Below are 26,943 nucleotides of genomic sequence, written 5' to 3'. Positions count from 1 at the left end.
CTACCACATTTTCCAACAACGGGGTAAGCTTTGCAAAACTTTATTCAATGCTGGACAATTTGTTTAAGTGCACTAGTATAATAACTGACAGTATCACAATCACTTAAAACAAGCACTTTCCTAGCTCACCTCAAAATTTTCAAAAGCAAAGTAATGAGGTCTTCCTGAGGAATTCTTTCTAACTAAAAATAACTTTGCAGCAGTTAAAGAAAAAATATTGTATAATATTACTTGGTATACTAATTATAACACAAGCAGCATTTGTTCTTGGTTGTCCCAAAAGTCACTTATCAAGTTTAGCTGACATCAGCTTTTATTAAAATACAAACCAAAAACAAACAAAACACCATCGTTTTAGCAGCTTTAATAGCTTTGCTAAATCCTGATCATGTGGGCTGAAAATTTCCATGCTGATTGTCTGCCTCGGCCTGTATAAACTTCATTCAAAATTGTTAACCTGTTTCTGAGAAGAAGGGTAGAGAAATATGTTGTTCTTTTAATTAAGATATTCTGATGATCTTTCCTTTGAAGAATTTTAATACTCTCAGCGCATTCAAGTAGGGCCTTGAAACGTAATTCAGAGCTGGCTGTTGAGAAGACTGGAAGAAGCTAGGCAAGGAGTTGGGGAGAGAAAGAGGAATCTGGGAGCCACAAGTGAAGAATGGTCTCGAGTAAGTTACTGTGTATGAATAATGGGTATGGCTGAGCAAGAGGACTGGCACCGAGAACCTGCAGAGCATTTGAAAATTAGCAGGGAAAGAGAGACAAATCTGACACAGAAGGAAAGAAGAGAAGCAGAACTGGCAAAAGATTTGGCAATAGGTAGATGCCACAAGTCCTTGTGCCATCCTTGTCCAATGTCTCCCTGCACTCAAGAAGAGAGGAGTGATGCCATTTCATAGAGCAGGCATGTTGTGAAAAAGCATTTGTGAAGCCTCTTGTATAACAGTTATAACAGCTACAGAAAAGCCCATAAAGAAATTCATACTTCTGCTTTTAGAAAAGCATTTGACTGAACTGCAGTAAATACAACATAGCCATGCTCTGAACCATGGGGCTAAGCAAATTCCTGAACAGCTATTCACTAAGTAGCATCATCTGTTCTGAAAACTGAACAAGACAATGGGACTGGGGAAAAAAATAGCACTTGACAATGTTATTCAAGACTGTCATAATGTAAACAACCAACTTTAATATTAGTGTCCCCCAGGTTTCCTATGCTTGAACTTGCAACTGTAATGAATGTTTTTATTTTGGTGTATTTATATGTTTGCACTTGCACGCATACATAAATGCAATAAATACACCTATCAAATAAAAATGATGAGTCAAAATGGTGCAATTTCTAGAAGAAAGAACACATTAACCGAAAAGGAAAAGTTCAAACCAAGTTGTGTCCTAATATGAACACGGAATTCCCTATTCTGTATATGGTAGTACCATTCAGGCTCCATAAGATGGCAGACCTGCATATACTTAACAGATGTTAGTGTGATTATACTGCTGTAAGTACATTGCTTTAAAATGGTTGCTTTAAATGGATGGTACGTTTTTATTCAGGATGTTTTTAATATGATATGTTTAGAACAATAATGAACTTTGTTTATTTTCCTATATTTATCTTTCCTATATTTAGTGATGGCTTTGGATGTGGTCCACATAAAGCACAGGCATAAAATAAAATTTAGCATTACCACTCGATTTGGAATTACCTGAAATTGATCAATGTAACTCTTTTTAATAAACATGTAACTGTTATTTATTCCCATTGATTCATTCTAGCAACTTGAGCTTAAAGTACATTAATTCTTACAATGTAATTATTATTGTAAGAGAACACCTAAAAGCTCTTGAGTTTATCTTTTAAGCAGAAAATTTCAGTCATCTGCTATATAATTTTATAATTCTTTTTAGGAGGGTATAGGGGACCATGATCATTTAAATGCTATCCCTGAAATTGGTATATTTATTTTCTATTAAAATCATAATGTCACTTAACAACTTTTTTCAGGTCCTCTGACATTCACTTAGTTCTATTATTTGTACAGTCATTATATTAAATTAAAACAATGAATTGGTTTTATGACTAATATACAATTTTTTAAGCGTTGTTCTGGAAGAAAGAGAATACTAGTGATGCCTTTACCAGTGCTTTATACCCATTTCCTTTCCACTTGTTAAGACCCCAAACTGTTTTAGACCTAAAAATTTAAAACTTGTATTTCCCAAACAATGCTGTTATACTTTAAATGATCACGTAAGAAACGGCTTGCAATCTTGCTTTTATGTTTTACTTTAGCAAAACCTCACTCATAAATGTTATAATTATAATTACCCAGGCATATAATTTTCCCATAAAGGTTTCATTGGTTTCATTCCGTTTGTTCCACTTGGCTAGCACTACAAGTAAATGTGCCTAGATTGTTTTTAATATTTTGCAAGAATTCTTCTGGAAAAAAAAGACAGTTAGAAGTGTTAGTGCCAGCAGGAAAGCAGTTTCTATTCAGTAAGGCTGTGAAAAGGAAATCATGATAATTTTAAAATAAAAAGTGTTCTACTTCCCAGTGAGCAAAGGGAATAAAGGAAATAAATTGCCATGGATTTTAACTGAAAATCCTTCCAATAGTATGTCAGGAATGTACCCTGAAAACTGCAGTTAGGAAAAAAACCTCTCACTAAAGTCCAGAAATGGGGCCATTTGGGCCCATGTTCATACTCTGAGTTGCAATTTTTCATATGTAAACATGCTTTTAATAACTGCTTAGCCATGCAATCTTATTTAAAATACTGCTCCCTGACACATTCACAGACTTGTTGCTGACTCACTCTTCAAGAATGGGATTTTGAGAGAGAGCAACGAAGCACTCCAGTAACAAAAATACTGAAGAATTTAAATAATATTATGAGTGTCTGTAACTTACTTCTATGTTTAGGCACTTATTCTATCTAGCCTTGCAGATGTGCCAGAAAGTTTGTGGCTGGTTTTTTTTTTTTTTTTGCTGGTTTGAAACTACCATCATTTTTTACCGTTTAAAAGCAGTCTCACAAGCCTCTTGATTGTTCAAAGGTGGGTTTGTTGTTTGTTTGTTTGTTTGTGGTTTATCTCTGTTTATTTCAGTATAAATTGCACAGGAGCTGTCGCAGGCTGCCTGCCCCGGTCTGCAGCTCGTTACGCAATGGGGCAGAAGTGGGTTTCGGCCAAGCCCGATGACTCGAGACACCCAACAATGTCCAGAAGCCTCCAATGGAGACAAGCCAGCTTCGCGTTCCTCCGCGGCTTTTTGGTTCGGGTCTAATTTTACTTACAGGAGCATCTCTTTGCGTTGAAAGATTTTGCAGTGTTTCAGTATGATATTTAAGAGATCACTCATCACTTTATCGTACATATCCTCCTCCAACTGTCACTCAAATTGTCATTTCGAGAAGCAGTCCAAGAAATGCTTCTCACACTGACAATGGAGGGGCAGAATAAGCACATTTGTACTGCCACATTTTGCAACCCTGGCACTGTGTTTAGGAGACGAGGGATGCAGAGGAGAGGCTTTGTCTTTCTGCTGTTTTTTGATACATAAACTCGGCTTTAAAGATGTAACTGACTGCGAAAAGCCTCTTCTTGCCAGTTCTGGTTCACGTGAGCCAAGCAACCGCTATGGCTGCAAGCAGCAGCACCGTGAGAGGCGGGAAACGCAGCGCCGGGGCTGCCAGGACCGCCAGGGCGGGCGACGAGGGCTGCGGGACGGGCGGCGAGCAGCCGCCACGCCTCCATGCCCGCCGCCGTTCCCTCAGGCGCCCGCCAGCACACGCACTCCAGCATCCCCACTTGACGCATTGCAGCTACAACGCAGCCAATCCCGGGGCTTGACTCTTACCAGCTAACCATTGCAGAGTCTCCTTAGCCAATCAGAGAGCCCTTGACAAAAAGCCGCCTCAGTGCCTCAGCACCGCTTCCGTCGGGTCTCGCCGTGCCAGCGGCGGGTAACCTTCCGCGAGAGGATGTAGGCCCTGCCTCCAGTTAACGCACCGGCGAGCGGCTGGCCGTCTGCAGCGCGGCGGCGCGGCAGCTGCGGCTGCCCGGGCGTTGTTCCCGAGCGGCCACCGACGTCTTGGCCACTGCCGCTCTCCCTGGCGCTGTGGGAACCACTGGTCCGGCACGGTCCCGGGTGCCGCGGCGCCGGCTCGCGCCCCGCATGGCGACCTCTCAGGCAGGGCCGGGCCGCCCCGCCCCGGCCCCAGGCACCCAACGGCCAACGGCCGCGGTAAGGGCTGCTGCACACAGCCGTTCGCCCTCTATCCTTTTCCAGCTCCTGTGTCCCCCCCAAAAAACGCATTTTGCTTATAACTGCACACGTTAGGTCACGGGGCCGGGGGGAGCAAAGCGATGTGCTGTCTGTAGCTCAGGCTCCTGCTGCTGGTTATATTAATCGCAATCAGCAGCAGTCGCCACATGGAGACTGGCAAGCCTGGAGAGTCACCCAAAGCAAAGCAAAGCCAAAGCCTCATGGAGACAAATTTTAAAGTGCCTTCAGAAAAGCAGCAGAGCCAGTGCTAGAGACAAACCTGAGAGATGTGCACGGCCTTCCGTTAAATTTGAATGCCAACTAAAGCTCCTTTGAGAGTGACAGGAAGTATCCAGTACCGACCGGCAGAGTACAAAGCACCGAAGGAAAACGGAAACATCCTAACAATGGATGGGTGATAAGGAGACTCTGCTGTCTTACCGATCTTTTTAGATCTCCTGTAGCAAAGTCCCCAGTACACTGACAATTATTCCTAGGTATTCTTCCTTTGGGGTGTCTGGTTAAAGCCCCCCACCCCATACATGCACACCAAATAGTAAATACACTAACATTTTATGTACAGGTTCGGATGTAGGTGAGTCTTCATCCCAAGGCAATCAGTGGTCCTGTTGTGGCTGATGGCCTGTTACAGCAGTGTGAGATCCCACTTCCTTCAACATCCAGCTGGAATAACCTGCACAAGGCCCTAAAAAGCACATCTAAAGAGGTTATCTCCCCAGATGACTCCCCTGGCCCCGCAGCAGGTTGAGGGATTGATGTAAGAACCTCAGGACTGGACTGCAAGAATTAAATTAGATGAATACATGGACCGCTCACAGAACAGAGTCCATTTTTTTGCAGAAGCTTGTGGGCCAGCAGTATGTCTCTGAAGAGAGAACAATATGAGGCAAACCAAAGAAGTGGGAGGATGAGTAAGAAAGTATCTGTTTAAGTGGCTTAACCCCATAATAATAACAAAATAGTCTATTTTGTGTCTTTTAGTTTTTTTGCTTATATTATGTTTCAGTTATATTTTAGTTAAGGAGATTGGTGCTCTGTAAGCACCTAAAATAGAATATGGAGATAGAGACAGCAGAAGCAGAATGGATGCCAAAGTGAAATGATCTGGAGTGCTGAGCACTGCATCAGCCCACACACAGGCCCACCCCAAGGATAGTGATGCAGAGAAGCCTTAGATGGTGCTCCCTGCTTGGAAAAATGATGTCAGTATTGGCAGACCCAAAACTAAACTGAAGGCTAACCAAAATAAACTCATTAAATGTACTTCCCTTCTGTATAGCATAAAAATCCCATTGCCGGTGCAATGTACCTTTGTGTTAGGCGTGTGCTTTATAACAACGCTGCTGACAGCTTCACAGCCAGCACATAACAGTACACTTACTAAATATAAGTACTTCATTAGCATCTAGCATACTTCTGCTACAACAAAAATAATAACAAATAGCCACACTGTGCGGAAAGTCAATGCTGCTTGCCAGGAAAGGTGTGCACAAAGTGCTAGATGCCTGGGACGGACCAGAATTTTAGGCATATTCTCATTTCACAAAAGCTGACAGTCAGTCTCAGAATAAGGCAGGCAGAACAGAGATTTAATTAGGCAGCTGTTGTGAACTGTACCCTCACAAAAACACTGGGAGGAATAGCAGGCCCCATGAGACAAAGGTTTTCAAAGAAAGACAGCTTTTCTCTTTTTGGTACCATTTCTGGAATTTCAACAATCATCTGAGGTGTTTTAGGATAGGGATGCATGCATATTCTGAGGGCCAGACATTTTAAGAGGCTGGATTTTGCATGTGCTTGTGCCCCCAAAGGTAAGAACCTCAAGTTCTAGACAAAGAACTGAATTAAAGGGAAGGGGAAGGATCAAAGAAAATCCTTAATAGGGAGATCAGAACCTATATTCTGGAGGCGTCAGATGTTCCTGTCATTTAAAAAATTCTTTTCTCTAAAAGATTTTTAAAAAGATGAGTCTTCAGCAGAGGATTTCCTACGTACTGCCATGCCAAGTTCCCAGGGGAGAGGCAGTCTGTTGGTTCTCCAGCAATAGGCTGTGGAGATTGGAATTTATTTCAACAATTTCTCAGAACTGATAGTAGAAATGCATCTTCTCCTCCAGGTTGTTGGAACACTTGATGTGTGTGTCCCCCCCCGGAACAGTGATTGGACAGTTGGAGAAGTCATTTCATTACCAGGTGGGTTTATTTATTATTGATGTAGGCACAAACAACAGCAAATAGCTGTCTAAAGAAGTCCGATGATTTCATAGCTTCTTCACGGTCTTAGACAAATGAAGAAGTGTATCACCTGTCAAGGATTCTGGCTTCCAGCATCAGTAATTTAGGATGTATGTACAATACTTCTCAGGCTGGCTCCATAGTATGGTAGATTAGAATACCAGAGGTCTCTTGGTCTGCAATATTTGACACCCATTAAGTCAGGTAGTTTCAGTCTCATATCTTCTTATCCCAAGAAATCTGACAAACTGATAGAAACTCCTTCTTTTAAGTATGTGAGGGAAAGGAAGGGAAGAATAAATCCTTAACTGATGCAAATCAACATGGATTTATTGACTTCACGGCATGTTTATAGTTGCTGAAAATCTATACCAGAAATTACAATTCTGATTTAAAAATACAATCACCTTTGAAACGTGTATTTGGAGTTGTTGATTTTTTTCCTGTAACTGTAGCATGAAGTTTTATGACAGCCCTTTCACCCTACCAAAAGGAAGAAAGTATAACCTAGATTTACTACAGAATTACATAAGGTTAAGTAAGGGAGACTTGTCTGTTAGAGGAAGTATTTGTGGACTTTGCAGATTTGCAAAATCTGTGGATTTCATCATATATATTTATATTGATTTGCCAACAAGGTATTCCAAACAAGCAAATTTTCACAGAACATTTTTACTTACTGCTGTGCAAAACTAGGGCCTGATTCTGCAAACATTTAGTTATATATCTAATTTAAATGTACTAATAGCTTGCTGAAATAATCCTGTCTATTTTTAAGCAAAATTCCTCATTAAATTCAGCTGAGACTTTTATTCCAAAGTTTGGCCCACCGGAATATTCAGATGAAAATAAATTAGTCATGGACAAAGGGAATGTGTAAAAACAATACAAAAGGCTCATTTAATAATTTCCGTTATGTAAAAAAGCAATCTTGAATAACTTTGACTTTTTTTTCCCTATTTTAATGTTAAATAGGACATACTGAAGTGAGAAAGAAAGGATACTAGAGTAGAATGAACTAATTTCCAGCCCTCCTTCAGGACTTAAATTCTGAAACATTATTTGTTTATCATTACTCATTATCCCCGTTTAACTTATACATTGATTCAAAATCTGTAGCTAACAGCAACAACTGTTCAGCTTTTATCTATTAGTTATAACACAGAAATTTGAAACCATAAAGTAAACTAGTCTGCGGCCCACTTGGCTTTCTAGCATATTCTTGAAAAACAAAATGCAAACTCAAGTCATTCTTAATAAGCTGGACTAAGAACTGTTTTACTGTTTGTTATATTGTATCATTTAAAATTTTGAGGATTCTGTGTCTACTGAAATTAGAAACAGAATTTTTCCTATCAGTAGAAAGACCATTCTGATACATACCTTTGTATACAGAATATTTTTAAATGTATTTGTTGTCGTAAAAAGATCACTTTTTTTCGGCAGTTGTGTTAACTGGAATGACCTTCAGAGGGTCTAGTTCATATAAATATAATCAACAATGAAGAAGCATGATCTAGGAAATACTTAGTATGCTTGACAGTGTTATGTAGAAATATGAAATACATACTCTTCTGCATTTGATTCTTGAAATACAGTGAATACTATTTGGCTTTTATCCATAAAACACTAACACTAACAAAACATAAACAATAGGAAAAAGAATGAGTAACTTTTATTTGTATCATGAATCATCCAATGTTTGCCTTTTTATGGAATTAGCAGTTATAAAAACTGAGAAGGAAAATCCTGTTCTCACATTCTCAAATATTCCTAGAGAATTTTTCATAGGGCTATGAAGGAAGACTGTTTTTTAAGACTGAGTAAAAAAGTTTTGTTCTCTGTTCATTTCTTTTACATTTCAAATGTAAAAAAGTAGAGAAAAGTACTTTGATTTAAAAAAATTATTTGATGTTTCATTTGCAATGACTGAGTTTATGCACGGGAGCAGCTCTTTAATTCCCATCTGCCTAAATCTTTTTAAGATAGGATCTTTAAGGTTCCTAGCTCAAACTGCCCCAAGTTTAGAGGATGAAACTTTTAAAATTATTAGGCCTCAGGGATGCCAATTTACATAGCTACATAGAAAAACATTCACTAATTAATTACAATGTGTGAATAATTCAGTTCTAAACAACTGATAAATCAGTTTTGTATCACCATCTAAAACTTCACAAGACAATGGACAGTCAACATAAGTAACAACTACTGTTACTTAGTTACGCAGAAGGCCCTTTTAACTCTTAATGCTTAGTGGAGATCCATATTTCTATGTGATTTTGATGCATTCCAGTGGGAAGGAGGCAAATATAAAGAAATTGTGAGCATATAAAGGATTGGGGAGTTTCTTTGTTTTCTCAGAAAAAGAAACAGTAATCTACAGGAACATGACTCCAGTTTAAAAGAGCTACTAGGTCTGGAAATGTAGAAGTTGAGATTAAAGTGATTTTCATTTCCAGATCTGGTATACATGTGGTCAAATTCAGTTCTATTCTAGTTTTTTATTTCAATGGAGTTCCACCCACTTATTTGCAATCTTAGTGAAGCTCACAGAATATTTTTATAAAGATACTGGCTGAGATATTCACAGCTGCCAATGGCATTTAGAAATATTAATTTTGTGGGAAACAGTCCCCCAAAGAAACATTGGATATATGAACAAAATTTTATAGAGAGGGTAACCAACTGTTTTCTGATGTACCAACAGAATTCTACTTGACTTGGAAAGGAGTACAACAAATTCAGCCCCAGTTTGAGTAGGTGAAACATATAATTGGTGAACTTATTAAAACTAATTCTGAATTTGGCCCAGTTGCACCAATGTTGCACGTACTTATATATTTGATTTTGATTTCTTAAACTTCTACCTCATTATATACTGATTATCTATGCTTATCGCCATATCGGCTTCCTGGCTGTGCACTGAGTGATTGGACAAACTTTTGTCTGACTGTTCTCACATCCCTTCTCCAAGGGCAGATGTCTGTGAACTGAAGTGTTTTGATTTTGATTCTTTTTAGTTATGTATATATAATATGAGAAAACAAATTGTACGTGTGAACCCATGTTCTTCAGTGCTTATGTTAACAAAGCTGAGGCTGGAGAAACACACCTTGCATATAAGTGATAAGGTTCACTATTTTTCTGAGTTCCTGACAGAATTCCTTCTCATATCTTAGGCCATTCCCAAAGAACAGACATATATATCCCTGCAGGAACACTGCAACACTGTAACCTTAGTATTATACCAAGGCAAATTTTGAAGTATAATACTAGGTAGAATGGTCATAAGTCTTTTACTAGAACTAATAGATTTATAAAATAATCTTTTGCTAATATTACCAATTAAACACAGTGAACAGAAACATGTTTAGTGATACAGAGTAAAACAATTTAAAACAGTAAATCTCATCCAGTCAGAAATACTTCATTCATCTTAATGGCTACTGCATAGCCCTCTGATCATAGCAAAAACTCAGTAGCAATGGGATGGCTAAATTCTGTGGGTTTAGGCACAAATACTGAGTAATTCCATGGCCCAGTCCAGCTCCCACTGAGATCCAGGAGATTTTGAATGAGACTGTAGAAGATCCTGGCAAATCATCTGACATTGTATGTCATTGAGATGACAGGGCCATTTCTTGCCTGCCCACAACTGAATGTAAATTTTAAGAGAACAAAGAATACTGATCAAAATCTAGCTATACAATTGAGTGAAAGCAGATTTACAAGGAGCAGGCAGATGCCAGAGTTTAGATGAGTTTTTCTACATTAAATAATCAACAAAACATCAGTATTCTGTTTTGTTTACATTTATCATTACCATATGTCACATTAGGAAAAAAAATTCCCCTTAGTCAGAATGTTATTTTGGAGCAGTAGCTTTGAAATATTTTCAAATACAGAATGATGCAATTTAACAGAAACTACTGCAGAACCTAACTGTGGCATCTTAATTAATCATACTGAAATTGTTCTTAAATAAAGCAAGATACCTATATTCCACACTACACAAACAGTAACTTTATTTAAAAATTCCATCTTTAGTATAAATTAATATAAATCATCAACAGTTACTAGGAGTAGACACCAAAAGAGAAAAGTGAAAAACAAGAAAAAGAAATGGAATAAATATATAGCAGTCCCTCTAGTCAAAAGTCCAGTTAATCTTTGGCAGCATTCATTGTATGTCACTGACTGGCTGTTTATATTTTACTTCACATTTCCAAATTTCTTCACCTATGCACAAGCAGGGTAATGTTGGTATTTCGTGAGAGTATCTATATAAAGTTTAACTACATGTCTCATAGTCTCTCCTCAACAGATAAATCTAATCCCTGCCCTTTTTAACAAGAGTGAAGGCTCTGTATCAATGAAAGAACATATTACATGCACTTAGTAACTCTAAAGAGATTCAAATAAGGCACCCACATTCTAAACAGTCTGATTTAAATGTTGGTGAGATTATTCTGCTGACAACTTCAGCCTTCCACATTACAAACATTTTGGCCAAAGACCACAGGACTGCATTTGCTATTTATCTTTGAGAGATAATTGCATAAATTTCTTAGCCCAATATTTGTACAGAATTCTTGTTTCAATAATGAGATCTTCACCTGTGTAAAATCAGAACAGATGAGGTGAATGATCTGTACATTAACATTCTTCTTCAAACATCCTATGAGACTCAGGGAGTTCCAAGATTCACTTATCCAAGCAAAAGCTCTTGCAGCCCACATCAATCAAACAGTGTGCCATGTTTTCTGGAAAGAAATTAAGCTAGGAAAATGACAGCTTAAAATTGTTGGTCTGGTTTGAAAACAAAAGATCAATTTACATGTTCTTCCTTAGCAAAAAATCCAACCTCACTGCTTAGCAGTTAGAAAAAATTTGTATTAAAAATAGGAAGCTAAGCATTCTACATCTAAAAAGGAAGTTAAAACCAGCTATGATTCGCAGACTAGCTAGTTGCAAATAGGATTTCTGACACCATTTCATACACTGCTCCTTACATAAATCCCATCATGGTTTTGGGACCAAACTATGGCATATTATATATGCTATTTTGTTTGCTGTGAGAAATCTTTCTAGATTGCAAATATGTAATAGTTGAGTTTGCCAACCTATCACTCTGTTCCAGAGAAGCAAGCAAATAAATTGTAATTTCATTGGTAGGGCCTACATAAATTGTCAAATACAAAGAACCTAACTGATTCTGTTTTTATTTAAAACACTGAAAGTAAACAAGATTTTTCAAACATAACAGAAAAACAGAAAAATGTATTTTAAAACATTTAGTGCTATATTTAAAGCAGACCATCAGAATTATGACCATATTGAAAATACTGCTAGCCTTCCAAACCAGAGGTAGGCCCAAACTAAAACCTTATCTAAAAATACCTTGAACTGTAAGAAAACTCAAAATGGAAGGGTACCTGCAATGAATGGAACCAAAATGCTTGATTCCAGTGTAGGCCCGCGTTTGCTTGTAAGCTTCTGTACCTAGTAAAGAAGGTATGATGTGAACGCTACGATATTTACCTGGAATGTTATCAGACAGGGGGGAAAAAAGCCACATCCCACGGCAGATACAGGAGTAATGAAAGAGTGTTTGGCATCAGGACACGGCTTTGCTGCCTCTCACCTGTGGGCTACAGCACTTCTGCTGCGCAGGGACCAGAGTTACACGTCAGTCGCAGACCATCTGATTCTAGATTGAGTGTTACTGTGATCTAGATTTCGTGCATGACAAAAGCTCTAGGATTACAAAGACGGCTCTGCTCGCGCCCGTTCTGCACTCTCTTTGGCACTTCCCCTTTCCGCCCAGCTCTCCCCGCAGGACACGCTCTGCGGGCGCACGCCCCGCCGCGCCACCGGCCCCCGAGGCGAGCGCCGGGCCCCGCGGGCCGCAGCAGCGATGCCGCCGGGGGGGGAAAGCCAAGCGCGGCGCGACTTGCCCGCAGGTCCCGGCGGGCGGGGACCCTGGCGCGGCCCCCGCGGGTGACGGCGAGGCCCCGCCGGCACCGGCCGCTCGGCGGAAAACGGCCGCTGCCCGGGCGGTGGCGTCGCGGCCCCCCGCGGCGGCGCCGCCCCTCGAGCGGGGCCTCTCCCTCGGGGAGGGAAGGGCAGGGCAGGGCGGCTTCGCCCCTCGGCGCCCGCCCGTCCGTGCGGGGCTCTTACCTCCGGGCGAGCGGGAGAGGAGACAGGGCACGGGGAGAGGAGCGCGGCCGCGGGGCGCGCGGGGCTGGGGCGGCCGCGCCTCTGGGGGCGAGCGGCTGCGGCGGAGGGGGAGGGGCCGCCGCGGAGGGGGCAGGGCCGCCGCCGCAGTCACCCTCGCCCATAGCGCGCCGGGGAGGAGGGAAGAAGGCCCGCGCCGGCGGAGGGATACAGCGCGCCATATATAGCGCGGCGGCGCAGGCTCACAGCCCCAGCACTTGAGGGAGCCGCGCCGTCAGCAGGCAGCACCGCCGCCGCTCGTGGTCGCGCAGTTCGTGCCGCCGCCGCCGGGCCCGCCGCCGCCGCGCCATGGTAGGTAGCCGGGCAGCCCGCCCGCCCGCTGCAGCCGGCGGCGCGCGGGTGCGGGGGGTGGCCGCGGCGGCGGGACGGCCGGCTTGGCGGAGCCGCGCTCTCCGCGGGGCGCGGAGCGGAGCCCCGGGGCGCGGGCTGTGGCGGGCTGCAGCCCATTGCCGCCCGCTGCTGAGGGCGCTGGTAGCCGCAGCCCCCCTCCTCCCCCCCCGGGCGCGCGGTATCGGCGGGGCGCTGCAGCCCTTCCGCCACTTCCTTCTCCTTTAACGGGGCCTGCGAGCGGGCGCTGCGGCCCCGCGCCCTCCCGCCGCTGCCCTCGGCGGCCACCGCATGGCGCAGCGCGGCCGGCAGCCCGCCTCGCCCGCGCCCTCTCCCGCTACCCTCCGGAAAGGGCCGGGGCGGGCGGGGGTGCGCGGCCCCCGCGGCGGGGGCGCCGCCGCCCTCCCCCGCGCGGCGGGGGCGCGGGCCGCGGGTCCGCGCGGCACCAGCTGCACTGCGCAGGGAGCGGGGGGGCGGCCGGGGGAGGGCACCGCGCTGCAGCTACTGCGCTTCCCCCCCCCCCCCCCCCAATCCTAAAAGCGCAGCACCGGCGAAAGCCCATCGCTGCCTGCATTACATCATGTCTCCTCCTCTTCCTCCCGGCCCCCGCGCACCCCCGGTGGGGCGAGACCGGGGTGCCGCCTCGCTGGAGACCTCGCAGCGTCTGCGCGGGGGGCCGGTGCGGCGCGGGAGCCTCGGCGGCCCCGGGGTGCCGCGTCCTCCCCGGGGACTGGATCCGGACGTCTGCGGGCGCGGGGAACAGCCGCCCCCTCCCGGGGGGGGGGGGGGCGGCGGGGGAGGCTGGCCGCGGCGCGGCGCTCCTAGCCGGAGGATGAGGACGTGATGCGGAGGAAAACCGAGCGCGGCCGCGCTGCCGGAGAGGGAGGGGAAACGGGGCCGCACTGCAGCAGTGGGTGGCTGCGGCTCGCCCGGCGGGGGACGGCGCCTGTTGCGCCCCGGGCGGCGCACGCCGCGGCTCGCTCGCTTGCCGCCCGCACCGTCACCCTGGCGACGGCGGCGGGTGCCGGGGGGCTCGGGGGCTGCGGGCGGGGAGCAGCCCCGGCGCCTCGCGGAGGGGGGAAGGAGGAAGGGCTGGGAGTCTGCCGCCCGCTTTGCTTCCTACGAGAGCGGCGAAGCAGTCGCAGGCTGACCTCTAATCGCGTTTTGGCAGTCTGGGTGTTCCTCGCCTGTCTCTCCATCTCCCCTTCCTGCTGGGGAAGGCTGACATCACCGGGACGGGATTCGATGACTGGGCTGGGTGGGGTGGTTGCTCCAGCGCTAGGTACCTTTGTCCTGGTAGCTAGGGCGAGCGGGCAGTGTTTGCGCCTGTTGCTTGGGAAGGTGAACCCCATGGAATAGCATATGGCGACGCTGGGTCGGCTCTGTGCTTTTGTTGCAGCTCTTTTTAATTTCGAAATGCTCTGATCTTAGAAACATCTAGCGAGCCCCAAATAATGGGGCAATAAGCTGGTGCTGTCAGATTTTTACTGAGGTGTGGCTCTTTCCTATTCTGCAGGGCATTAGTTGTTATGTAAATTACTTAGGTAATCTTTAAGAAAAATTTTGATTTGAAAAATTTTCTGGGAAATGAAAATATCTAAACCCAGACTGGGTTTTGGACCAGAGTTTTCTGCAGTTATTAAATAAGAGCTAATAAATTTGAACCCTGTGTCTTATCTGTCACACCAATAATTGGTGTGCATGTGGGGAATTGTTTAATCATTACATGTAGAGATTAAAAAGACATTTAAAAAAAAAAAAACTATCTACAGATGGAAGCACTGTGTATGTCATTTAACACCTACAGCAACCTTTCAGTTTTACCCTATTCCCCTGCACAAGGCCCTAACAATTCATATAGCCTGTTAACTACACTAAATAGCAAATATAATGTGGGAATTAAGTGGGCTTTATACTTGGTTTTTAGGACAAAAGAAGGGTTACAAGATGCCTGCATTCTCTGACCTACAAAATTATTTTGGTATTTGTCCTATAAAGTGAGTTTGAAAGGAGTTATGATGTTGCATTCAACATATCTAGTCACAGATGCTGGGGAACACAATTTTTTCCGAAGTCATTAGGAAATACACATTTTCTCTCATATTAAAGTGTTTAGCCCCTTCAAGCCCAAATAGCAGAGCTTTTGTGGTGCCTCAATCCTTACAGAAAAGACAAGCTTCTGGAAGGATATGGTTAGCATCTGGAAAAGCCCAATTAATTGCCCACTGATCTGTAAGTCTTTGGATGCGGCAGTGGCCTCTTGATATTGAAGGTCATGGGCAAGCATTTTAAATTTTGCCACTTAAAATGAGTTATAAAACAACCTACATATCAATGGAAGGCAGTGTAATCAAACCATGTTTTTTAAATGGTAAAACAATTGTGACACTAGATAATGGCCCTCTTCTCTTGGAGATGGCAAAAGTCTCCATAATACTAAGCTGTAATTCCTCCTACTGTTACAATATATCACAGTCCTTCTGATATCCTGTACAGTAAGGTAACATTTGATGAAGGATGTTGGGGGGGGCGGGGAGGAGAAACATGACAACTCTGTAGTGTTAGATCACTAGGTGGCACACTTGTCACTAGCCCAATAATGTGCAAGTACCCCTTCACCGCGTTAGGGTCGGTATACTTCTGGAGATGACGTCTGATGTGATGTGAAACTCCTAAACATGTCATGAAGGATTTCATGCCTCTCTGACCAATTACAAGGAGCCTGCCATGTGTTCTTCACTTAGCCAAAGTGGATTCTCTGAGCTGAAGGATGATGGTGTTACCTGATTCTTAATGTGTTTTGAAACAAGTTAATGCAATTTTCTGAAAGCGTATGAACTATGCTGGTTAGTGGAATCTCTCATTTCAGAGGTAGAGTTCCAGGGGTTAAAAGTTGCTTTGTAAATGTAAAAATACATTACTGCTGAAATTCAAAGGAAGTCAGGTGTCTCATGGCTTGACATAGCCAGAGGTAAACAATGTTCTAAAATGTTCTATTCTTCATGTAGGCTGATCAGCTGACTGAAGAGCAGATTGCTGGTAAGTATCTTAATGATGAGAAATATTTTCTATCGGTTAACTTCTTGTGACTAAAAGTAAATACTTAATCTGAAACAGAATAGCAAAATGAATCTACCAACAACTTCAGATGCGTTCTTGCACTTAAAGTTCCAGAAGATTATGGGCTCCTTCTCTTAATTTAGACTGCTTCTCTCTGGGGTTCCAGATAATAATTATTCTAGACCTTCAGATCTGAGCCAAGTCCTTCTAGATATTTTTTACAAACAAAAATAGAAATTGCTAGACTCTTGAGTGAGCTTCTTGTAGTCAAAGCAGAACTAGAGACTTTTTTTAAGGAAGTGAAGATAAACTTGAAATGGCAACAAATAATCCTAAAATTGACCTGTATTAAGGGATAATAAATCAGTGCCTTTTTAATAACTTCGAACTTAACAGTCTGCCAGTAACTCAAACTGCTTGAGAGAAGGGGCATTATCTGAGCTTCTGGAGACCAGTCATCCACTTGTGGTTAATGCCAATTCTTACTGTCTAGTGACTTAAAAATAAGTGATAAATTACAACACTTATTGTTCCTGTAACTGTGTTAATGGTGAGCTGTCAACAAGCTGTTTGAAACAATGGGCTCCTTTCACTTACCTCAAATAACTGCTATTTATGGTGCAACTGTGAGTCAAGCAACAAGATGTTGAAATACTTTGTACAGGTATAACACATGCAGTAATACAGTATATTGAAACTTAGTGTATGTAGTTACAGGCTGATGTTGTAACACATTTTTGATTAACTTCTGAAAATGTTATTTCTACTGGTACATGGAAAGTTAGATTAAAAGATACTTAAAATTTTACAAGGCATAGTCACTGGGATACATTTCTTTATGCTGCTTGCTTATCGTGGCAACATGACTAAACCATGGGACTGTTTCTGCCTCTAGAGTTCAAGGAAGCCTTTTCCCTATTTGACAAAGATGGTGATGGTACTATCACAACAAAAGAACTTGGAACTGTCATGAGGTCATTGGGTCAAAATCCAACAGAAGCAGAATTGCAGGATATGATCAACGAGGTAGATGCTGATGGTAAGTGTTGGAAAGATGGTCCTTAGTGCTGTGATCATCTGTAGGGTATGTTCTCCACACCTGGGCCCAGACTGCATGAAGAAGATTATGACATTGCGTGCTCTAATTAAATCAATGTTTTAAAATGCTTAATAGAATCCAAACCAGAGGGGTGTCAGTTTTCTGCTTGCACTCTGTACAGAACAAAGAAAGATGCTAGCAGTTTTAGAATCTAAAATGGAGAATCGACAGGAACAAACTAATACTTACAAAGATCTTTTTTCTGGTTTTAATATTGTTGAGTCACAAGCTTCCTTTTGCTACCTGACTTGCCCTGACCTGCAGTTAACCTGTATTTCCACACAGCTTTCCTCTATATGTTCCCTTAGTCAGCCTGTGTTGGTCTTAATATTAGAACTAATGCCTCTAGTTTTATGTTTAAGGCCAAAAATATGGTGAGGATGGAGTAATACTAAACTTCTACAAGATGAAAACACAATAGGGAGAGACTTTGCATAGTCTAATGATGTTGTGTATTGAGTTATTAATAGATGTAGAGGGATGTTTTTTGAGGCTGTTAGCTTGCAAAATCAGGGAAACAGTCTCATATCAAAGTTGATCAGAATCACTTTAAATGGATGCCAGAAAGGGTAACTGCAAGCTTTGTTTTGGAGGCTGTGGTCAGGCTAGCAGTTACAAAAAAGAAAAATGCCTCCCCTGCTCAGCAGTATCAGAGTTTTGATCTTGTTTGTCAGCTGTTATGATTGGCTGAAGTTTTCATAGCTTCTCTGAAAAAGTGAATAAAGTATATTGCAAGGGTATGGATTATTTGATTATCACAGACTACACTAATCAAACACTACTTTCCTTAAAGTGTAAGTTGCCCCTAACTGTTAACTCCTGGATGGTGGTACTGAGAAATTTTGATTACAGGTTTGCAGTGTTAGGTAGAGGTTGTATACAGTGACTTTTCTATGCTACTTTCCACAGTGCTTCACTAGTAGATTAAAAATGAAAGGAGAGTAAAGACTTCAGATAAGTATGCCCTGCCCACCTGTTTCAGCTTGTTTTTATGGTGGAATGCTTTGCTTTTATTCTACATATTCATTGAGATTTCTTTATAAAGCTGAGTACAAGACCTGAGTTCCAATTTAGCTGGTAAATAAGGCTTGCCATGAGTATAAATAGCTGTGTATGTATCATTAATCTCAATCAGGAATCCCTAAGCTGCAAAGTTTTCTTGTTTGTTTTTGGTTCTGCCCCTCCCTCCCCCCCTCAACAGGTTGATCTTGGTTGTATGGAGATCTTAATGCATTAGTTTGGCATACACAGCTGTATCCTGACTATACTAATCTAGTTTCTGCTGTTTCCAAGAACTTCTGTGTCTTTACCATACCATTTTTCTCATAGCTTTCAACAACCTCAAGGTTGAATCCTTATTTTGACTGGAGAATTTGCAAGTCTTAGGGATGAGGCCTGGATTTTCAGTCTTGCAGTGAAATGAGTATCCAGAACATATAATGCCAAGTTTTTCAGAAATACCAAGTAATAGCAGCTTTTCTCATGTCAGTTGAATTTGCAGATACTTGTTACCTTTCAAAATTGTGTATTTTCTGTGGTGTGCAACATACATTGATAGGGAGTTTTTTAGCAAGAAACAAGTATTTATGAGCACCTTAGTGCAGCTTTATCTTTTTCCAAATTTTAGATAACACGTGTTTGTCAGTGCCTACTCAATAGCATCTTCCCAGATATTCCAGATCTCTGGAATCTCCCACAGCAATTTAGATTTTTTTGTTGACAACTTGTTCTTGGGAGTGATCTGAAGCAAAGATAAGTGTTTGTATCTGTTAACCTTGGAGCATCAGATTGTCATTTTACATGCAGCTTAGTGGTGGTGTGGTTTGACCTGGAGAGAAAGCAAGTCAATTTCATGGCACTGAAACAGTGCAGTGACAGTGGCTATTGTGCACTGTAAAAGCAAAAAGGCTGTGGTAGCAATTTAGGTGAATGATCAGGTTCTTATATAAGAATGACAGATTCTCTGTAAGCTAACCTGATTCTTGCCTCTGGTTAAATTAAAAGCCAGGTTTTTTTGAAGAAAAGTGTGGGAATTTAATTTTCTAATCTTTTTCATTAAGGCAATGGCACTATCGACTTTCCTGAATTCTTAACCATGATGGCCAGAAAAATGAAGGACACAGACAGCGAGGAAGAAATCCGTGAGGCGTTCCGAGTCTTTGACAAGGTATTCCTAAAAGTGCAAGCATTCTTCAGAAGCAGTAAAGCATCTTTTCCTCAATGTTTTTCTTTGCTTATCTAGAAGGAAAAGAAATCTTCTCAACTAGAAGCAGGGGAATAGATGACTTGCAGAGCAGGCTGGTTATACCCACTTACATGGCAGGACTAATCTTAAGGCATTTCTATGAAGAAAGCTTTCTGGCCTTTCCTTAGGATTGGAGACCAATAGAACTTGGTCTGGGGTTTGTTTTGTTTTGGTGGTAGCTTTGCTATGTTCCCTTCTAACCTTCTGGCTTCAGAGGGACAGGGAAATGTTTGCATGGATGCAGAGCATTTTGTACTTCTTTATGAACAGTTCTGAAGCTGAAGTCATGTCATCAGTATTTACAGGAAATGAAACATCACATGTTGTGTCTTCAAGATGCAGACTGTGAGGTTACTGCAGAAACCTTAAGAGTTCAACTCCTTCCCTTTTCATTAAGGACACCTGAGCATACATGATGAAAAGACTGTTCTAAAGATATCTTGTCAGAACAGGGGTTTCCCACCTTGGATTGCTTGGATACTACAGTTACAACAAGAGAACTATTTTGTGCAGTGACTGATGCAGCTACTAAGCTGATGTATGCGCATGTGTACAAGGAGGTTTCACTTCCCCGCCTTTGCATGGAAAGAGTACCAGCTTCTGGCCCTTTGCTGGGATATGTGCTAGAAAGGGTGTTTGACTGGGTAGTACTTCATCTCCCTTCTGGGTAAACTTCTGCAGACTAGATTTTGTTCTTAATGCCATTGAGGTCATTTACTGAGTAGTGATGGCATCTATGACACCATCTGAACTCCTGCTGTAAACTAAACTCTAATCCTTTATGTTGACAAAAGAGGACAGTTTCTGAAATGGTCATGGCTGTGCTCTAGGTTTGAATACTACTTAATGGAACTAATAGGAACACTGACCTAGTGGCAAAAATAGGATGACACTTCCAAGCTTTTCACAGCTACATTTAAGTAGAATTTACCCCCACACACACCAGTGTATGACTTGTTCTAGAACATCTTACTTGGGAAGCCTAACCTAGCTATCTGCAGTCTGGTTATGGAAGCAGTGTTACATGTAATACAAACCTGATGTACCCTTTCTCATCAGAGAATTCTTTACACTTGCTTAGGCAGCATAGACAAACTAAATACAGAAAATGTTTTGTTTCAGGATTTTTTTGGAAAGATATTTAGAAGCATTCAAAGTGCCTAATCACAGCTACAAACCAGGCATGCAACTGCTATTATACTGCAGGTAATAGGGAAAGATATGGTGGTATACCTGCTTCAAAGGTGGTGTGACTAGTACTTAGTGCAGGGATATAGAGACTGTAGTTCACCAGATCTGTATATCTGTCCCAAGTATTGTAAGACTAATTCAGAAGCAGTCACTGGAAACCTGGGTTTAGTTTCAGAGTTGATCAGTCTCAGGGTTGTTGATCTTGGTCTTGTGTAAATTTTTCCTCACAGGATGGCAATGGTTATATCAGTGCAGCAGAGCTACGTCATGTTATGACAAACTTAGGAGAAAAGCTAACAGACGAAGAAGTAGATGAAATGATCAGAGAAGCAGACATTGATGGGGATGGGCAAGTCAACTATGAAGGTAAGATGTTTATCTTGAAACAATCGCACAGATTGAGTGAAGGTCTGTTGGCTTTTATCTTACAGACGCCCAGTTTATTCAGTTTCCCACTTCTGTGGGCAAAAGTAAACTCCTAGATGCAGTGAAAGCTTTCATACCACTTGTGATTGAGACTTAACCAGCAGCTGATCGTGACTCTTTATCTTTTCAGAATTCGTACAGATGATGACTGCAAAGTGAAGAGACCTCCTTTACACCTTTTTTCCTCTAGAAGAATCAAATTGAATCTTTTACTTACCTCTTGCAAAAAAATGTTCATTTATTCATTCTGTTTCTGTATAGCAAAACTGAATGTCAAAATACCTTCTGTCCACAAACTGCATGTAATGGTTGGTGGTCCTGTCCCCAAAAGATCAAGTTAAACATCAGTTTTACAATATAAATAATTGTACTACCTTGAAAATAAAAAAAAAAAAAAAAAGGAAGCACTTAGTGAACTCAAAAGTTCCATTTGCTAATGACTATTACACTGTTTGGGCTGGCCAGTTTTTCATGCATGCAGCTTGACAATTGAGCACAGTCAGACATTTGTATTAAAAGGAAAAACAACCTAAAAATCCACTCTTTTGTTCAACGGTGGATTTTAGTTCAATTTGTAGTATAAATTGTCATAGCTGGTTTACTTCAAAATTGGTTTATACCTCAGGATGGTATGCAGCAAAAGTGGTTGAAGGATTCAAAACTTAGAGAAAATGCCCTAAAGGTCGAATGGTTCTCCTGTACGTAGCAGTGTGCTCCAAAAATATGATGATCTTAACTATGGATGGCATGTCTGTGTTATAATATTGGTTTAACATTGTCTGCATTGCACTATAGTGAAACGGGTGTCGGGCTGTTACCGTTCACAAAATTTTTAAAAGAAACCTTCACCAAGGGAGCATCTTTGGACTCTCATATTTTTAAAACCTTCTGTACCATGACTTGGAGCTGGCGGAGTAGCCTGTGGACTTCAGCACAACTATCAACATCGCTGTTCAAGATATTACAATTTATGTCCATTCCAAGTTGTAAATGCTAGTCTTTTTTTCCAATAAAAGACCATTAACTTAAAGGTGGTGTTAAATGCTTTGTAAAGCTGAAATATATATATAATTGAGATAATAAACCAAAAAAGCAGTAGAGGGAAGTGTTCCTATGAATGACTTGCTGCTAAATTATAATGCACATGTATGCAATAAGTTATCCCCTATCTTTTCAAGATGGCAAGAACTGACCTCCTGTAACCCAAGACCTTTGCTATAAATAAATGAACTTGTGCTTGCCTTTCATATTACGACAATGTTAATTTAGTTGGTCTCAAAGTCGTGTAATGCTGACTTGTCAACTATCAGCATAGAAGTAACACCTCATTTCACTAAAGTGGAGAGCTCTCAGCATGCATGTTAATACTGGGGAAACATGTATAGGTTGTTTTTGGCTTTTTTGACAGGTTATAGAAACCAGTTGGAGAATTTAAACAGCATGGACTTTGTAGATCTGTGTGATTCTCAACCATGCCAAAAATGCATTTCTCTACCCACAGAAAGAAAACAACGGGACATTTCTTTTGCAATATGTAAAATTAAGCCTTTTTGGAATCTTGGGCTTTTGTTCTTGACTAACTTATCAAACATTTGCATGAATTTTGTGGGGTGGAGAAGAGGACTAGGGTTAATTTAAGAACCATCTTGTTACTTCTGCTTTGCATGCACTAGCAGTGCTTAGTCATTCCAGGTCTTTGAGTAAAGTGTTCTCTGATCAATCCTTCAGCTTCCCCGTGAATGAGTGGCAAAGCAGCTATGACTGCTCATTGTTTAAGAAATAAGAATGCTTTTTTTTTTTCCTTTTTCCTCTATTTTTTTTATTTTTAAAATAGCAGAGCCTCCATTTGGAAGGCTTTTATGCTTGGGAGGGAGGGACTACAGCTTAATTACTTGATTGTAAGTTTGTTTCCAAACATAACTGGAGTTGCAAACCTTAATTGCTATGCCTTTGGTGTTGGAGAGTATTGAAACTATCTCTTGGAAGAGATGCAAGTCTCCATTCATCCTGTCTAACTGAGGTGCCTGTGTTGAGAACCTCATTGCTTGATGTGCAGCCAGTAAAAAGACACCTCCAGAAGGCAATTCGGACTGTCTACCATTAGTGACCAGGGGGAGTTCTGGGTGACTAGGTACCCAGACACCTTAACCAAGTGCCTAAAAGTTAGATGGGTTGAATCTAGGCAATTGTGTAGATCTCTTGTTCTTGTACAGGCTTTTGCTATGGCTGCATCTGCTGTCATAACAAACTTGCTGCTATGATGGGAATGCCTGACTACTTTTTGAAAGAAAAATCTGCGTGGCAGCCACAAACTGCTACTTTGGTAGCATTTGAGAATTGCTGTATTGATTCTGTAGACCAGCTTTTAAAGAGAATGTACTTGAGAGACAGGCAAGGTAGGAGCAATGGTTGCTGCTCTGAACTAATTACTACTTCTGCCTGAGTGTGCAGAGAAATCTTGTCTAGTAGGTAAATGCTTCTTACCATCTATCTGTCATTCACTCATGGTTGGTAGGGTAGTTCATTTAAGAACAGCTGCTTTTAGCTTATTCAGTGTGCTCTGTGCTTGGTAGCAAAGAGACCTCATTCCTGCAAGAGGTTCTTGGCTTGATTAGAAATTGTCTGGCAGTGTGCAGTGTTAGTATGCCCTGTAACTGAATCTGCCTGGAGGTATCTAATTATTAACTGACTTCAGTACCACATCAACCTTGAGTAAATGTATCCTCTGTACAGGATTTTAGCTCTGTTCCCTTCTGCATAGTGAGTATCTAGAGAAATAAAATGTCATCGAGGACTTCTTTTTTTTGTGAGTGTGTGCGTGTGGCTTTGTTTGGCTTTTTCCAAATGTGAAAGTGTGGGCTGGGTACACTTGGTGCATGGCTTAGAAACACGGGACTGGAAAGAACTTCCTGGGTCATCAAATCCAGTCCCCTGCTATTGCAGGCAACCGTGTCATATAATCCTTCTAATAAACTGATCAAGCTTAACCACCTGCTTCTAAGTGGCTTGTTTTCATGGAAGTTCTGTAACTCATGTTGCTCTCAACTGATGCAAGTAGCATATGAAATATGAAGTTAATCAAAAGGTCCTCCGGCTTAGCTTTAGGTTTATCATTACACTCACTTAACCTACTTTCTCAAACGTTATTCTTTGCACAACACTCAGGAAAGTGTTGAATCTTTACACTCCCTTGCTGTGAAATAGAGTTGGTGTGCTTGCTTATTTTTTTTATTTAAATGGAAAAGATGGATGTCTGGCTTGCTGAAATTTGTTAGATATGTTAACTGTCAAGGCAAGAAACAATTGAGTTACTTGTATTTGATACATAAACTTAAGGCTAGAATATACATAACCATTTTTAAAATACATCAACTTGCAGTGTAGTTTTATATTTAATACTGAAATTGTACTGCTAAAGTTTAAACTGCTGTTAATCATATTCCTCTTCTGATCATAATGAAAAAATAAAGGGTAAGAAAATGCTTAACATAGATTATTCATTATCATGTTTATTTTATTAATTAATTCGGGAACACAAATCCTGGAAGACTGTCTGTAGGTATGGAATATTTGCTTTGATTGCTGGGGGGAGGGAAGGTTGGTGGGAAGAGGAGGAAGGGGTGTGTTAATCAATGGATATAATAAAAGGTTGTCATACCCCCCAACCCTTTGTCACTTCTGCAGCTTCAGGAATGCTGGTGCTGTCAAAAATGGATCCATTAAATGGATCAGTCGATGGGTGCAGGCCTGATCCGCCTGTGGGTAGCGCGCAGCACTGACAGTCGCGTGCCCTGCGTGGATGGGGAGGTGGGGGGTAAGGCTACATCTTGGCCGCTGTATTGCAGTACGTGTGTGAATACAGATCCTAGTTTCCAGGTCACACTTTTAAAGACAATTGTTTCAGCCACATCTTGGCACAATTAACCAAAGAAGTAACAATTATAGCTTACGTTTTCCCCTACCCGGAAACTCTTTAGAACTGCCTTATTACAACCCAATTAGGGTTTCTTTTTTTAGGTATAATGACTAAGTGAAATTCAACAGAAAGTACGTACTGTGGCAAGACCATAGCTTGTCTTCTGATGATGGTCATATTAGTAATTGAGTGATGATGGGCAAGAAAGGTTGGTGACATGTTTCTTCTAGGTAGCATTTAGGAAAGCCAGTGGCATACTTATAAATAGAGCAGATGAACCTTTAAAATCAGTTAAGACAAACTCATGTAATGTTTGGGGATTTTTATAGAACAATGTTGCAATTCCAAATTTTTTTTTTTTTTTTTTTTTTAGCAAATACAGGATTTTCCAGTAATGAAGTAGGTAATGAATTGTGTAAGGATTTTCAGTCCAAAGATTCCTGATGGCATGGCTATAGAAAATTTGTATGAAAGCCCAAGTACTTAAAGGATTGGTGTATTGTTTTCTAAGAACCCTTATCAGTAAGTGTCCTAGGGATTCATTTAGAGTATATTGGCTATAGTTGATAATTAGTTTTAAGCGTAATATTAATGAATAAATCCAGTTCTGAACTGAAGTGGTAAAATATCCTGATAAATAACAGAGCTGTTGATTAGATAGATGCTAAGAGAATCTTTTATGGTCCCATGGATAATTAAGTCCAGCGTGTATCTAGAAATAAATGAGTGCTTCTGTTGCACTTGTTTCTACTCAAAGCAGGAACAGAGCAGAGCAAACCACTTTATCATAGCGTCGTGCTGAAGAGGACCCTGCCATCATACTTTCCCATGTAGTATGTTTCCCTCTGAGAAAGCAAGAACACACTTTAGAACGCAACATAGCTCCGTCCAGCACCAAACTACTAAATTCCATGGGGAAAAAAAGCCAATCAATATTAAAAAGGAGTATATCGTGGCAGGGGATTAAATTTCTCCCAGATCCCTGTGGCACCAGAGATGCTGAGTGATGCTAATGCTGCACAGCAGAAAAAAGTTTAGAAACAAGTGTCCCAGTGTTGCCACCAATGACTGTGATAAGGAAATTGCAGGTTACTCTTTCCAGCATCTCTATAGGTGTTGGACAAGGTTGGCTCTAGATGGCAAGGAGTACTGCTGCCTAATGCATGAGAACTTCTTGTTCTGGTCTTTCATAGAAACTTATTGGCACATCTGGGAAATCCTGTATTGCTCTCCTTAGAAAAAACACTTTAATTTCAGTTGCCTCAGAAGCCAGCATTTGCAGAAATACAGAAGGAATTACTCATAGTGTAGCCTTTTCTTGGCAATAAGGTAGCTCTCAAGGTAATTACTGGTTTCAAGTACATTATGAAAACTGGACTGATCACCTAAAAATGAATCAAAATCTTTGCTGAATATATATTTTTTATTTCTAGATCTCCAGCTTAAATAATGATGTAAAAAACAGATGCTTGAACAAAAGTCCTACTTGCCCTAGGAGCAGCATTTAAAACAAGCACTTAAAACGAATGCGTTATTTGAATAAGAACAAATTGGATCAGCTGAGCAAGCCAGAAAAAAGCCATGCTCTTCAGCGTTCCCCATTTTAAGGGTCTGCAGTGGGACTGGCAATAACAATACTGACAGCACATCAGTATAGGAATTATTCTGAAGATGGATATAAAGGGCAAGAGAGAGAAAAAAGAGAATACCTGAGTATGGGACTGGTTTGTAGTCTTGTCTCATGGAGTATTTTTTGCCCATAAAGCTATAAGTATTTGACTGACAGCTCTCTAGGCAGTAAGTCTTTCTAGCAACAGTGCTGTCACTCTGTCAATTTTTCATTAAAAACAAAACAAAACAAAACAAAAAACCCATACAATAGTTCTGGATATATGTAAAAATACACACTT

At 41.5% G+C, this 26,943-nt stretch overlaps 2 protein-coding genes across 8 annotated transcripts in view; one reads left to right on the top strand and one right to left on the bottom strand.

The window, feature by feature from the left end:
• NRDE2 (NRDE-2, necessary for RNA interference, domain containing) overlaps positions 1 to 12,826 on the bottom strand; it is a 60,809-nt gene extending 47,983 nt beyond the window's left edge. For 4 of the 7 annotated variants that reach the window (XM_064512195.1, XM_026112028.2, XM_064512198.1 and 1 more), the window contains exons 1-2: positions 12,713 to 12,826; positions 11,968 to 12,034 (exon numbers count right to left, since the gene is read on the bottom strand). The gene's annotated coding sequence lies outside the window, so the exon portion shown is untranslated. Of the gene's footprint in view, positions 1 to 11,967; positions 12,035 to 12,176; positions 12,290 to 12,712 lie in introns of all 7 variants that reach the window. The other 3 variants (XM_064512196.1, XM_064512199.1, XM_064512197.1) reach the window with 2 other exon arrangements.
• Positions 12,827 to 12,918: 92 nt separating this feature from the next.
• Positions 12,919 to 24,610, top strand: CALM1 (calmodulin 1). The gene is made up of 6 exons (XM_064512200.1): positions 12,919 to 13,060; positions 16,105 to 16,135; positions 17,052 to 17,195; positions 19,316 to 19,422; positions 20,922 to 21,057; positions 21,248 to 24,610. The coding sequence occupies exons 1-6, from the start codon at positions 13,058 to 13,060 to the stop codon at positions 21,274 to 21,276; spliced, it is 450 nt and encodes a 149-aa protein (XP_064368270.1). The 5' UTR covers positions 12,919 to 13,057; the 3' UTR covers positions 21,277 to 24,610.
• The last annotated feature ends 2,333 nt before the right edge of the window (positions 24,611 to 26,943 follow it).

This window comes from Dromaius novaehollandiae, chromosome 5 (assembly GCF_036370855.1).
Source record: "Dromaius novaehollandiae isolate bDroNov1 chromosome 5, bDroNov1.hap1, whole genome shotgun sequence".
Classification (NCBI taxonomy): domain Eukaryota; kingdom Metazoa; phylum Chordata; class Aves; order Casuariiformes; family Dromaiidae; genus Dromaius; species Dromaius novaehollandiae.
Note: the sequence above shows the minus strand (reverse complement) of the source record. Positions and strands in the feature narration are given on the sequence as shown.